Source organism: Castanea sativa, chromosome 5, assembly GCF_040712315.1.
Source record: "Castanea sativa cultivar Marrone di Chiusa Pesio chromosome 5, ASM4071231v1".
Taxonomy (NCBI): domain Eukaryota; kingdom Viridiplantae; phylum Streptophyta; class Magnoliopsida; order Fagales; family Fagaceae; genus Castanea; species Castanea sativa.
Window position 1 is genome coordinate 55,953,102 of NC_134017.1, and position 15,587 is coordinate 55,968,688.

The 15,587-nt window shown below is 38.6% G+C and overlaps 1 protein-coding gene across 8 annotated transcripts; it reads right to left on the bottom strand.

Moving 5' to 3' along the window:
• Positions 1 to 856: 856 nt before the first annotated feature.
• LOC142633357 (uncharacterized) lies at positions 857 to 15,102 on the bottom strand. 8 transcript variants are annotated; one of them, XM_075807575.1, is made up of 5 exons: positions 14,988 to 15,044; positions 6,416 to 6,487; positions 4,764 to 4,824; positions 2,851 to 3,127; positions 857 to 1,171 (listed from the first exon to the last, which is right to left on the bottom strand). In XM_075807575.1, the coding sequence occupies exon 4, from the start codon at positions 3,121 to 3,123 to the stop codon at positions 2,851 to 2,853; it is 273 nt and encodes a 90-aa protein (XP_075663690.1). In that variant the 5' UTR covers positions 3,124 to 3,127; positions 4,764 to 4,824; positions 6,416 to 6,487; positions 14,988 to 15,044; the 3' UTR covers positions 857 to 1,171. The 8 variants fall into 8 exon arrangements, with proteins under 8 accessions (XP_075663690.1, XP_075663689.1, XP_075663691.1 ...); XM_075807574.1 differs by having other exon boundaries at positions 2,851 to 3,132; XM_075807580.1 differs by having other exon boundaries at positions 1,025 to 1,150; positions 2,851 to 3,132.
• Between the last annotated feature and the right edge of the window lie 485 nt (positions 15,103 to 15,587).

The following is a 15,587-nucleotide window of genomic DNA, read 5'->3' on the forward strand; positions in this document are numbered from 1 at the left end:
GTAAGAAATAGTAATGCAGAATTAATACATAGAATAACCTAAATTATTGCAATAAATGAAGTGAGACAGAATGAATGAACCTATAGAGAGATACATGTCGCAATAACCCAAAGCATGAGACAATTTAAACAATGATCTACTAAAAAAACGCATTTAATCGAATCTCTAATTTTTCCACATCTTCAAAAGTGAAATGATAAACACCTGAAATAAGTGATACGAATCCAAGAGCTCATGGCAAGTAAAAGCTTCCACAAAGCCACTTGACCAAACTAAGGATGCCAAATTGCAGAAATATGACTAATAAAATCATCTACAACACTAAGAACGTAGTAAATTTCATGGCCACACGATTCAATTCTTATAACATTAGTATTTTTTTCATCACTTCAATTTATTTTATTTTATAATATGGCAATTTTATCTTGATCATTTCCAATAAATAGTACCAAGACATTATTGTGAAAATACGACTCTTGATTAATTTCGAAAGGGACATATCTACCTCAAAAAATTCTCTCTATAACATCTTATGTGTTTTCTAATACATTCGAATGGTGAAGTCTTTCGCTTGCATATCTAGTTTATCCATATCTACCTCAAAAAATTCTCTCTATAACATCTTATGTGTTTTCTAATACATTTGAATGGTGAAATCTTTTGCTTGCATATCTACTTTATCCAAGTCAATTTATGCTCCATTTATTTAATATTTTCTCATTTTCAAGTGTTTGTTTCCACGTAAAATATAATCCAAATTGTAAAAATATATGTTTCATTAACTGTAAAATCCTTTATAAAAAGTTGTATTATTTTTTTACCTTTGAAAATTTGGTAAAAAAGATTGCTTCAAGAATTCAAGTGCAACTTTCAGAAACCTTTCCATATCAGGTTTTTTAATAACAATATCTCAATTTTTTTCCTGTTTTTTATTTTTAGGCACAAATTGTTTTGGAGCGCATCTTATAAAGAAAAATCACTCATTCTTTGACATTGAATACAAATCAGCTCCCCAATATTGTCTTCACATCATAGGAAGCAAGTCTAAATACTTCGAACCCTCAAGATGTGATTGAAACCAACAACCCAGTAGACCCAGGTCCCCAGAGAGCAAGCACTCAGCAACAGGTCGCAATGAATACCGAATCATCTGTAAGAAAATTAAAAAGAACTAGAGGGAGGAGAGAGGAGACTTCAATCACCCCAAACCATATTTAAACTAAGGAAAACTAAAGAATAAAAGAATTAAAAGGTAACCCTTCCAGATTGATTAGGTATTCCAAATTACATAAAAATATAGCCAAACAAAGACAGCATGCAGAATATTTAGAAATGAATTTAAATGTGACTAGCATCCTAATTCCTTAACGCCTAAAAGAGGTTACATATAACAATTTTCAATCAATGTTTTATAAGAATTAAATCGATCTAAAACAAATTTCTTCATACAAAAGAAAATATATTGACCAAAAGATATTTTTAAGATATGCAAATTTTGCCTCCAAATATTCACATGTTCAATTTTGAATGAATGAAGTCACTACTCCGTTTCTTGATACTTATTTCTTTTTACTAGAAAAGATAACCTTCAATTATAAAAAAAAATAACAATAAAAAAAATGATAAGATAAACTCCGTGTTGCAATCTCACATCACAAGTTGTTTAGTTGACCTAGAGTTATATATTTTATTTCAAATCACATCTCACATTACTTTTAATTCTCTTCCACATTAAAATATGAAAAGCTGAATGGAGATGATAATTCTTCTGATCATGTCACTTATTTTTATATAAAAGACCAGGTTGAAATTCTTCCTCACAAGCTTTCATTGTGCATCAGAGAACATATGTTGGCATTCATCGTATTGAACAATGCATTAGTTCATTATTTGTATTCATTGCCTCAAACGGATAGTCAATAGCATATAGTAAGAGACTTTCTGATTTCTCCGCAGTGAGTGATTATCCCAAACACAAAAACAATATAAACCATATTATATAAGCAATGTTTACAAGATGGAAAGATAAGTACAAAACTATTGTTTATCCAAAGATATATGATGAGTCCACTTAAATAAATTGGAACTACTGTTTTCCCAAAGACATATTATTGTGATAGATTGGTGCTAAATGTGCAAAAGTCCTGAGGAGTCTGTGGATCACCTTTTGCTTCCTTGCCCTATAACTTATAGGGCTATAACTTCAAAATTGTGGAATATGGTTTTCAATTTATGTGGTGTTCGCTGTTCAGTGGGTTATGCTGCTAAGAGTTTTGGAAATGTTATCTTCTTGGCAAGGTTGGTTTGGGTGTCACCAGTATAAAAGAATTTGGGAAGCAGTTCCTCATTGCTTAATGTGGTGTTTATAGTAGGAACATAATGCTAGAAGTTTTGAGGATCGTGAAAGGACCATCCCTGATCTGAAGTTATTTTTTCTGAATTCCTTATTTCACTGGTTGCCATCTTTGGGTTCCTTTTCCTTCACTTCTTTTTTAGATTTTATTGATCATTGTAATTTACATATATGACTATGATGGTCTCTAGTATACTCCCTGTATACAGTGTTTTTCCTTCTCAATAGAGTATGTTATTTATCGATTAATAAATAAATTTGGAACTAAAAGAAGGCTTTTGGGAATTAATTGGCTAACTTATGGTCATAGATGGGTGCACGAGAAACATACATTCATGCATCACAAACAAAGGACTAAATTTTTTTATTTCAGTACATAAGAAGTCACATCAAAGTAGTTCATCAAAATGAGTTTGTTCCATGTATATCTTGTATAGGTTAAGTGACATTCAACCACTGAACAAAGAGAGAGAGAAAGAGAGAGAGAGATGACTTACTCATTGTATGTATTTGGGGATTTCGCCTTTTCTTAGAAGGGAAAGAGAGTACTCAGCAGTGTCAATAAGATCTTCAATGTTATGCAGGGATGTCTCTTCAGAAGCCAACAGGAAGATAGCACGAACCTCTGCTTTCTTAGCCAATCTTGCTGCAAAAGTGAGTGGAAGCTTTGGGGAGTTGATGCTTCGCAATATCTGGCGATAAAGAGAGAGAACTCGTCCTCTATTCCTCGCCAAATCCCCTGCTGTTGCCCATATGAGACCTTTTGCCATTTCTCTGCACTGGAAAAAATTTACTATGTACTTGTTTTCTAATAAATTGGTGGGGTTGAATTCATCCAATACAAAACGAGTAAAATGTTATCATCATTAGATATATATCTTCCTTTAATTTAAATGAGATTATTAGTGTGCCTCTTCCGACAAAAATAGAAAATTTTAATTGTGTGCTTTTTAAGAGACATCCAAAATCACAGTAAAGTCCTCATGGATAAGGTGATGAAATTAATAAGGCATAACAGCAGAAGTACTGGCTAGACTACAAGCATAGCATCAACATTCAAGATAAGGAAAATGTACCCTTACAAAGTTATCATTCAAACAAGAAAAATATGAACCAGCAATGCCTCAAAGCATATTTGACACGCACGGTTGAAAGCAAGAGGCACCAATTACCCCCCCCCCCCCCCACCCCCACCCCCCCAAAAAAAAAGTAGCTAGTATATATGGGCTGAGCCATAACAGCTCAAACAATTTTTTTTTTTTTTTTAGATAAAAGATAGAAAAGCCCAAACAAAATTAATAAGGTTGAATTCAGCAACATTGACAAGTACACAGGCTGTTTACAATAGGGAACAAAAAAAAAAAAAGAACATGAACAAGAAAAGAAAATCAGCTACTAATGAAAGCTCAAGGAATCCAGAAAATTATCAGTGATGAAGAAAGAACAAAAAAATCACACATCTGTTCTCATTAGAAAAGGCACAATTACAAACTATATAATGTAGAGCCAACAATTGCGAGAAGGAAAAAAAATACTCATTGTTTTAACTGTACATATCAATAAATAAGATAACCCATCACAATTGCTTTTTCATTGACTAAACAAGATTTTCAACTAATGGTAATATAATTTCTTATTTATGATAGTACAGGTGCTTGTGGTGATTGCTGACCTATCTGACAACCAACATCCACATGGTTAACAATACGAACTTGGAGCCAATAACCCTACAGTCTAACAGGAAACAACTATCAATTGGCCAAGAGGCTAATTTTCTACATGGCCACCTGATGAAAATAGAGCACCACAATGAGATAATATTCTCAATTAAAAAATTCAAAAGAACATAAACTTCACCTCAATACACACAGCTAATGCAAATTTGAGTTTTTTTTTTGGGGGGGGCAAGTTTACACACCAACCAATGGGATACACTCTTATGTGGAAATGAGGTAACATTTGAGCTAGAACACATTGACTTTTCTTTATTTTTTTCTCAATTAGATTGAACCAAAAATATTGCACAGACAAAACATCATGAACAGAGTATTCATAATTACCAACTCTGATCATTTCTCAAGACATCATGAGTAAAATGAGCAATAAATTCCTCATAACAAATCAAATGCAATTTGAACAATAAGATTCTAAAAACATACTTAAAATGCCTCATTGAAGACATTCATATACAACAACAACAACAATAAGCCTCATCAAAGACATTCATATACATGTTAAAATTTAGCTCATCCCACAAGCATTCTTTGTAAAATGTATAATTATTAAAATCTTCCACAATGTCATAACAAGATACTTACAAGTAGCTCTCTTATTTCCTTACAAAAAAAAATAAGTTTGAAGATAACTATTGCTGCCTTTAGGAAATCCCAATTAAGAAAATTCTACTTACCAGTTACCATACAAGGCCAACCAAGTTCAACTCAAGTGCGCCGAGCGATGTCAACTTGAACCTAATGAACAATAGCACAACCCTATCAAAAAGACACAAGACTAAAACTAGCTCTACTGAAGGGAATTAAATCCATAGAAAAATAGAAACACGTCTATTCATAAGTATATGATATAAATGCTTAACCCTTCAAACCCATTAAGACAACCACAAAATGGATCCAAAGCAGTACCCAAACTCCACTTTTAGTCCATCAAAAGCCTCTATGTCTTAACTACATGATTTCCCAAAATGACACACAAACGATCTTTAAGCTTCCAAAATAAGCTCCCATCACAACCCTCTAACCCAAGTCCTAAAGACCACCTAAATAAAGTCTTAGAATGTGTCTCTGGAGTTCAAATATGGTTTCTATGGCTTATTTTGATTTTACAAAATTGTTTTACCAATATTGCACTAAACACAAGACCTTTCTAAGCCTAAAACCAGATTCTTGGGAACTTCATACAAATATAATTCTAAAATTACCAAACTTCTCACTAAACATCATTTCATACTCCACAAATAAGTCCCTATATACTGTTTTTGAATTCCCAAGCTTTCATTATGAACACACCAATTTTTCGATATCTTAGAGACCCATTTTGAGAATTGTTGGCCAGCTTTAATAGGAGTATAAAACCTTGTTTTTATATCATAATGAAAAACATTGGAAAGTTACCCATATCCCAACTAAAAAGCTGATACGGCTAAAATATATGTCTAAAACTATGTACTTATGGTTTCAACAATCTCATGGAAGGCTAAAATCCTAATTTCCCAGACACATTACAGCAAGATAACTCAAAAACAAAAACAAAGCTCTAGTTTTTTTTTTTTTTTTTTTTCCTCAATACCAATCCAAGCAATCTAAAACCGAAATTTGGTATTTTTATTTTGAACCCACTAAACTTTTTAACTAATCCAAACTCTTCACAATCAACTCATAATAATCATAATCAAACCATTTTGCCTTTTCAATGCTTAATTTGTTAGAAATATGATTCTAATCAAACACAAGACCTTTCTAAGCCCTTTCTAAGCCTAAAACCCGATTCTTGGGAACTTCATACAAATATAATTCTAAAATTACCAAACTTCTCACTAAACATCATTTTATACTCCACAAATTAGTCCATATATACTGTTTTTGAATTCCCAATCTTTCATCATGAACACACCAATTTTTCGATATCTTAGAGACCCATTTTGAGAATTGTTGGCCAGCTTTAATAGGAGTATAAAAACCTTGTTTTTATATCATAATGAAAAACATTGGAAAGTTACCCATATCCCAACTAAAAAGCTGATACGGCTAAAATATATGTCTAAAACTATGTACTTATGGTTTCAACAATCTCATGGAAGGCTAAAATCCTAATTTCCCAGACACATTACAGCAACATAGCTCAAAAAAAAACAAAGCTCTAGTTTTTTTTTTTTTTTTTTCTCAACACCAATCCAAGCAATCTAAACCGAAATTTGGTATTTTTATTCTGAACCCACTAAACTTTTTAACTAATCCAAACTCTTCACAATCAACTCATAAAATCATAATCAAACCATTTTGCCTTTTCAATTCTTAATTTGTTAGAAATATGAATCTTACGTACCTTAAAATTTATTGGTTGAGCGAAAGTTGTAGGATCTTTCCTTCCCAAGGTTTTTTTTTTTTTTTTCACCACCTGCGAAAAGAATGAGTTAAGAGGAAAGGATGTGTGTTTTTTAAGAGGTTATTGTATCGGGCTTGGGTTTTACCAGTCACCCTTATCGAAAGCTTTTTGAGAATTTATTGGGCTTGGTTGCATTCTTGAAGATTTAGACGTGTGAGAAAGAGAGAACAAGAGATTCAAATGAGAGAGAGAGAGAGAGAGAGAGAGATGCAAAACAGGTGTGGTTTGTTTATGAGAAAGAGGTGAGGGTATGAATTTTCGGTTTTAACTATTATAAGAACCCTTCTCAAAAAAAAAAAAAAAAAAACTATTATAAGAACCCAATATACATAGTTACTGAACTTTTTGGACTTTTATTTTTTTAATGTTTGTAATTGATAAGGATAATTTTGTAATTAGCCCATGACGAAACAAAGAGCGATGGATATAATAAGGTCGTCAGCTTCACTCATATGAAACCACCTTCTTGCAAAGTCTACAGCTTCACCTCATGCCTGACAGCTGCATCTTGGGCACAAAACCGAAGTCAAGCAGTCAACAAACAGTAAGCCGAAGACAAAAATTTGAAGAAGCCGAAGACAAGAAAGCCGACGGCAAAGCCGAAGGTAGTAAGTCGAAGGTAGTAAGCCGAAGACAAGAAGTCAAGCAATCGAAGACGCAATCGACGACGCTAATAAAGAGAAAGCCGACGATAAGCCGACGACGCAAGCCGAAGACAAGAAGCCGAAGCGCAAGCCGAAGACAAGAAGCCGAAGACAAGAACACGCAGCAAGCCGAAGACAAATCGACGACAATCAAAGACGAAGCCGAAGAAGTCAAGACAACAAGAAAACAAGGCGAAGATAAGCGCAAGCTGACGACAGTAAGCTGAAGGTAGTAAGCTGAAGAGATTAAGGTGACGACAGTAAGCTGAAGAGATTAAGGTGACGACAGTAAGTTAAAGGTAGCAAGCTGAAGGTAGTAAGCTGACGACAGCAAGCTGAAGCTAGTAAGCTGAAGGGGATACATGAATCTCCGATGAGTCTGGCGTCGAGCCCAATGATGTCGTTAGGCTTGCTTGTCGCAAGGGACTGCATCTCGAAGTCTATAGCTTCATAACAAAGCTGACGACTTTAATTATGAGCTGACGACCCTGAAAAGGGACGATGTTGTAGGCTGACGGGAATAAGCTGAAGAGGTTAATTAAACCTCCATCCATAACTTTACTTGATCTCCACCCATACGTATATAAGGAGAGTTCTTGCACTACACGCCTAACCCTAATTAAGAAGACTCCTATAAGGAAAAGAACTCTAAGAGATACGCAAAATCCACGAGTTACTCTCCTAGAAGGAAAGAACTTCTTGACCAAGGCATGAATTTCGGCCCTACGCTACTATAAATACCCCAAAACCCTCACAAAGTAAGGTATGCATGATTCACCCTAGCTCTGGTATTCTAGAGTTGCGAACAAGAGATTTCTCTAACTTGACCGTCGGAGGGTATTTGGCAGGTACCACACCGGTACACCTCTTAAGGTCTTCAGCTTTTGTGTTGTGCAGGTTCTAGTCAAAGGCTCGTGAGGACCGTATGGCTTACTGACGATTTTTGGCATCATCAGTTGGCTCCGTCTGTGGGAAACTATGAGTAATCAGCCATTGCTTTATCCCTAAGACAAAAGGTCGTACGGTCCAAACTCGATCGATGGCATCAGTCAAGCAAGAAACTAGAAATCCCCCCCACTGCTGTAGAATGGCAACTGCAGACACTCTCGGCTGTGGTTGCAACTTACTCAACAAAATAAAGCCCTTATGTTACAAAACCAAGCGTTGGAAGTGCAAATTAAACAGCTTTAAGAACATCAAGTCTTATTGCATGATCAATGTAGAAGTGGTCATAATCACTATCCATCCCTTCGAAATATTACAGAAGGGAAGAGCAAATAGAAGAGTAGGATTGACGACTACGTTACTGTAGGACGACGAACAATTGTACAAAGAGAAGGCAAGCGATCAAAGCACAAATGATGACATTACCACCATGATCATGGACATGACATGAAGGAGTGTTATGATCTAAAACAACAAATAGAGATCCTTGTAGGTCAAGGGAAGTTGCAGTAATTTGTTAGAAATGGACCTGGGATACAACATCCGCAAGAACTAGAGCAACCCAGCAAGACGAAAGACCAACCCTCCACACATTAAGAGCTACAACCTCAACATACTACCTCCTAGTTAAGGTCCCTATGGAGTACAGTATAGGATAAGCCAGAGGAGTTCAAGTTGATACATGAGAGTGCTACGTGGCTATGCCCAACGTGGATAGACAGCTGCCCGTCAAGTGTCTCTTGTAGGGTGGTTGTCGTCCAAAGGGTCATCTTCCAATTCCTTAGTTGGTCCTACCATCAATCTTTGGTCTTCAATGTTCATGGTGGGCAACAGACGAGGATTATTTATACAATGCATCGGCTCAAAATATCACCTCCCAAGGTGAACATCACCTTTCAAGGTGAACCCCGCTTCTCAAGGTGGCCCTCACTTCTTAAATTGAATATCACCTCTCAAGGTGGACGTATGACCAAAGTCGCCTATGGGTGGACGGTCATTATACTAAGTTAACTTCGGGAAGACGCACGGCCAAAGTCGCCTACAGGTGGACGGTCGCTACACTAAGTCACTTATGGGTAGACGCATGACTAAAGTCGCCTATGGGTGGACGGTCACAACACTAAGTCACCTATGGGTAGACGCATGGCCCAAGTCGCCTACGGGTGGACAGTCACTATACTAAGTTACCTACGGGTAGATGCATGGCCAAAGTCGCCTACAGGTGGACAGTCACTACACTAAGTTACCTACGGGTCCTACGGGTAGACAGTCACTATACTGAGTTACCTGCGAGTGGACGCATGACCACAATCGCCTACGGGTGGAAGGTCACCATACTAAATCGCCTACAGGGTAGACGGCCAAAAAGGTGATACGACACCAAAACTCAGTCACCTTAACAAGTCCACGACCCAAAGTGGACGACCAAAAAGGTGATGAGGCACCAAAATTTAGTCACCTCAATTAGTCCACGACCCCAAGTGGTTGACTGACAAGGTGACGAGGTACCAAAACTCAATTACCTTGACAAGTCCACGACCCAAAGTGGACGACCAAAAAGGTGATGAGGCACCAAAATTTAGTCACCTCAATTAGTCCATGAACCCAAGTGGATGACTGAAAAGGTGACGAGGTACCAAAACTCAATTACCTCGACAAGTCCACGACCCAAAGTGGACGACCAAAAAGTTGATGAGGCACCAAAATTTAGTCACCTCAATTAGTCCATGACCCCAAGTGGATGACTGACAAGGTGACGAGGCACCAACACTTGGTCACTTCAACAAGTCCACGACTCGAAGTGGAAGACTAAACTTAATCACCACATACTCCACAATCTAAAGTGGAAGACTGAAAAGGTGACGAAGTACCAATACTCAGTCACCGCATACTCCACGACTTGAAGGGGAGGACTAAAAGGTGACGAGGCATTAACATGTCAACCTTGGACGATCAAATAATACTAAACATTTAGAAGAGTAGTCACTTCAGCAATTATCAAAGTCAATCCAGAAGGAGAAGAGACGGGTTAAAAGTTCATATATTCAACAAAAGGTTATATCGTCCAGAAAGTTGCATAAGAAAGAAGAGAACTCAAGTCTTGGAGTCCGTCTCTTCATCTTGCTTCTCCATAGCGGCATTATCCATTCCTTGCTCTGCCCCGTCACTGGCCACAGTCGCCATAGAATCCTCTTCAATAGTAATCTCAAACTTAGAAAAATAAAGATCAGGGGAAGTAGCTGTAGCTTAAGTTTTGAAATTTTCCAATCCTTGGACATAATGCATTCCCATCTCTTGAAGATATTCGTTGGAAGACGTGCTCAGCAATCGCGTCAGCCTTAGATTGTATCAACTTTACCTTCAATTCTTCCACCTCCTCAGAAAGTTGCACGTTAAACCCTTCAACTTGAAGAAGATGGTCAAGCTGATTTGCATTAATGCCTTCCAACTTCTTGACCTTAGCCTCATGAGCAGCAATCTTCTCTCGAAGAGGAGCAATCGACTCCTGCAGTTCCTTAGCACACTTCTTATACTTGACAGCCTGGTCTTCATTGTCGGCACAACGCAGCTCCAAGGTCTTCATCATTACTATTACCTGGAAAATGCAAAAGCTAGAGTTAGTCAAAAATATATAAATAATTAACAAAGAAAGGGTGATATGTGTATGTTTCTGCGAAACTACGTCCACAAGTGGACAAGCTTATCCCAAGGGATGCCTAAGAATTACTAAGTCCACAAAGTGGACGAGTCTACAACTACGTCCACAAAGTGGACGGATTTATTACTAAGTCCATGAAGTGGACGGATTTATTACTAAGTCCACAGAGTGGACGAGTCGACAGCTACGTCCACAAAGTGGACGGATTTATCACTAAGTCCACTGAGTGGACAAGTCTACAGCTACGTCCACAAAGTGGACAGACTTATTACTAAGTCCACAGAGTGGACAAAGTCTACGACTACGTCCATTGGATTTATTACTAAGTCCACAGAGTGGACGAGTCGACAGCTACGTCCACAAAGTGGACGGATTTATTACTAAGTCCACAGAGTGGACAAGTATACAGCTGTCCACAAAGTGGACGGACTTATTACTAAATCCACAAAGTGGACGAGTCTACAGCTACGTCCACAAAGCGGATGGACTTATTACTAAGTCCACAAAGTGGACGAGTCTACAACTACGTCCACAAAGTGGACGGATTTATTACTAAGTCCATGAAGTGGACGGATTTATTACTAAGTCCATGAAGTGGACGGATTTATTACTAAGTCCACAGAGTGGACGAGTCGACAGCTACGTCCACAAAGTGGACGGATTTATCACTAAGTCCACGGAGTGGACGAGTCTACAGCTACGTCCACAAAGTGGACAGACTTATTACTAAGTCCACAGAGTGGACAAGTATACAGCTGTCCACAAAGTGGACGGACTTATTACTAAATCCACAAAGTGGACGAGTCTACAGCTACGTCCACAAAGCGGATGGACTTATTATTAAGTCCACAAAGTGGACGAGTCTACAACTACGTCCACAAAGTGGACGGATTTATTACTAAGTCCATGAAGTGGACGGATTTATTACTAAGTCCACAGAGTGGACGAGTCGACAGCTACGTCCACAAAGTGGACGGATTTATCACTAAGTCCACGGAGTGGACGAGTCTACAGCTACGTCCACAAAGTGGACAGACTTATTACTAAGTCCACAGAGTGGACAAAGTCTACAACTACGTCCATTGGATTTATTACTAAGTCCACAGAGTGGACGAGTCGACAGCTACGTCCACAAAGTGGCCGGATTTATTACTAAGTCCACAGAGTGGACAAGTATACAGCTATGTCCACAAAGTGGACGGACTTATTACTAAATCCACAAAGTGGACGAGTCTACAGCTACGTCCACAAAGTGGATGGTCTTATTACTAAGTCCACAAAGTGGACGAGTCTACAACTACGTCCACAAAGTGGACGGATTTATTACTAAGTCCATGAAGTGGACGGATTTATTACTAAGTCCACAAAGTGGACGAGTCGACAGCTACATCCACAAAGTGGACGGACTTATTACTAAGTCCACAAAGTGGACATGTTTATCACAAAGTCCACAAAGTGGACGACCTTATTGTTAAGTCCATAAAGTGGACGAGTCTACTGCTAAGGTCCACAAAGTGGACGAATTTGTCACCAAGTCCATAAAATGGACAGCCTTATCATTAAATCCAAAAATGGATGAGTTTGCTCCACAAAAGTTGACGGGTTCAGTATAACGTCCACTAAGTGGACGAGTTCATTACAAAGCCTACAAAAATGAATAAAACCATAAAGTGGACAAGTACTCAACTAAAAGAAAGCTGACGTCGTTATCCGTAAGCTGACGGATCCATGACTAGTACCTAAAATAACAAGTTGAAAACAGTCGAAAAGACGAGCCTAAGGATAACCTAAGTAGATGGCTTCGCCTTATTTCACTAAGTACCATGGCATAAAAGTACAGGGGAAAGACATATACATCAAATATAAAGCAACACATATAACTAAGAGTGACGAACGTAATAAATTCAAAAGGTGATGGTCTCTCTCTCTCAAAATCAGCAAATGATGAAAAGTTGGAAATGAGAGAGGAAGTGAGATGTATATGGGCAAAGAGGGCACAGAAGACGAAGCGACACGCTCGTCCAAACACGGAACCAATCAGTCCATGCCACATGTTTTAGCATTTAAAGAAGGCGGCTCGAGGCACTACGCATGAATGACCTTTCGACGATGTTAACTCCATAACCCGTCAGCTAAAGCTGACGAGGCCATGGAGTAGGGGGCAGCTGATAAGGATAATTTTGTAATTAGCCCATGACGAAACAAAGAGCGATGGATATAATAAGGTCGTCAGCTTCACTCATATGAAACCACCTTCTTGCAAAGTCTACAGCTTCACCTCATGCCTGACAGCTGCATCTTGGGCACAGTAAGCTGAAGACAAGAAGCCGGAAGGCGAAGCCGAAGACAAGAAGTCAAGACATGAAGGCAAGCCGAAGACAAGAAGTCCGACGGCAGGCCGAAGGTGCAGTGTCGAAGGTAGTAAGTCGAAGACAAGAAGGCGCAAGCCGAAGACAAGAAGCCGACACGCTAGCCGAAGAGAGTAAGCCGACGACGCAAGCCGACGACGCAAGCTGAAGACGAAGTCGGGCGCGCGCAGTAAGACAAGAAGTCTGAAGACCACGAAGCCGAAGACGCAGTCGAAGCCGCGCAGTCAAGACAAGCCGACGACGCTAGCCGAAGAGAGTAAGCCGACGACGCAAGCCGACGACGCAGTCCGAAGACGCAAGCCGGCGGCGCAAGCCGAAGACGCAAGCCGAAGACAAGAAGCCGAAGACAAGAAGCGGCGGCAAGCCGAAGACGCAAGCCGACGACGCAAGCCGAAGACAAGTCAAGACAGAAGTCGGCGCAAGCCGAAGACAGTACGCTGAAGACAGTAAGCTGAAGGCAGTAAGCCGAAGACAGTAAGCTGACGACAGTAAGCTGAAGGTAGTAAGCTGAAGATAGTAAGGTGACGACAGTAAGCTGAAGAGATTAAGGTGACGACAGTAAGTTAAAGGTAGCAAGCTGAAGGTAGTAAGCTGACGACAGCAAGCTGAAGCTAGTAAGCTGAAGGGGATACATGAATCTCCGATGAGTCTGGCGTCGAGCCCAATGATGTCGTTAGGCTTGCTTGTCGCAAGGGACTGCATCTCGAAGTTTATAGCTTCATAACAAAGCTGACGACTTTAATTATGAGCTGACGACCCTGAAAAGGGACGATGCTGTAGGCTGACGGGAATAAGCTGAAGAGGTTAATTAAACCTCCATCCATAACTTTACTTGATCTCCACCCATACGTATATAAGGAGAGTTCTTGCGCTACACGCCTAACCCTAATTAAGAAGACTCCTATAAGGAAAAGAACTCTAAGAGATACGCAAAATCCACGAGTTACTCTCCTAGAAGGAAAGAACTTCTTGACCAAGGCATGAATTTCGGCCCTACGCTACTATAAATACCCCAAAACCCTCACAAAGTAAGGTATGCATGATTCACCCTAGCTCTGGTATTCTAGAGTTGCGAACAAGAGATTTCTCTAACTTGACCGTCGGAGGGTATTTGGCAGGTACCACACCGGTACACCTCTTAAGGTCTTCAGCTTTTGTGTTGTGCAGGTTCTAGTCAAAGGCTCGTGAGGACCGTATGGCTTACTGACGATTTTCGGCATCATCAGTAATCGTACTTGCCAGTAATAAAGAGTGAATATATTTTAATGGCATAAACATATTGTTTTTTTTAAAGACAATGTTATATTGATTATTGTACTCAAAAATATTTTAAATGATAAATATTTATTGATTAGATCAGTACAGTCACCTCCAAGCATGAGATCATATACAAACTCAAGTCAGCAGCAAACTATATTAGTAAACTTATTATTTGACAAGTGATAAAAACTGTATTAGTAAATAAGAAAATCTGTATAAAAGCAGCACACATTGCTTTTTTTTTGGATAAGTATATACAAGTAGTATACATAGGCTCCCTCTAAATAATTACAAGCTAAAATTCAAATTATTAACAAAACTTCATTATTGATTCTTATGGAGGGGTTGTAAGCCATCTTGTTACAATTTCCCCTTCTTTTCAAATTGTTTCTTCAGAAAAAAGGCAACTATAAATCATAGATAAAAAAGAGAGGTGGGTGGCCAATCACTTAAGAATCTAATCAAAACCCATGAAAATGCCCAAAAATAAAAAGCAAAGACCATAAAAAATCAACAAACCTATACCAATATGAACAGATTGATATCCAAAAAATTACCCCGAACCCATCAAAATTTCGAAACCTAAATTTTGGGGAAATAACTAATGAAACAATAAAGGGGAAATCGGAACAAACCGCAGTATTTGGGTGCGTGGGTGCCTGCTCAGAACGACGCCGTGGCAGCTCCAACGGTGAGGAGCAGCTCTGTTGGTCAGAGGAGAGGAGGCGTTGGTGCTGGTGCTGTTTCTCCAGGTTAGAGCATCCACATCAGTCCCTTTATTTTACACATCTATTTTTATACTAAAAACCTACTTTTTATATTTTATACATTCACTTTTACAAAACACCCACATCAGTTCATCTATTCTACCCATCTTTTAATTAAATAATCAATACTCTCACAATTTTTTATTATTTCTCCTAACAACTTTTACAAAACGCGCGCTCTCTCTCTCCTTTCTCATTTCTGATTTTTTTCTCTCTCTCTTCTTTCTCATTTCTGATTCTTTTCTCTCTCACTCTCTCTCTCTCCTTTCTCATTTCTGATTTTTTTTCTCTCTCTCTCTACTCGTTTCAGATCATCTCAGATCATCTCTCTCTCTCTACCCATTTCAGATCATCACCATTTTAGATCATCTCTCTCTCTCTCTCTCTCTCTCTCTCTCTCTCTCTCTCTCTCGATTAACTCTCTGATCTGCTCAAATCAACTCTCACTCTCTCTCTCTCGATGAACTC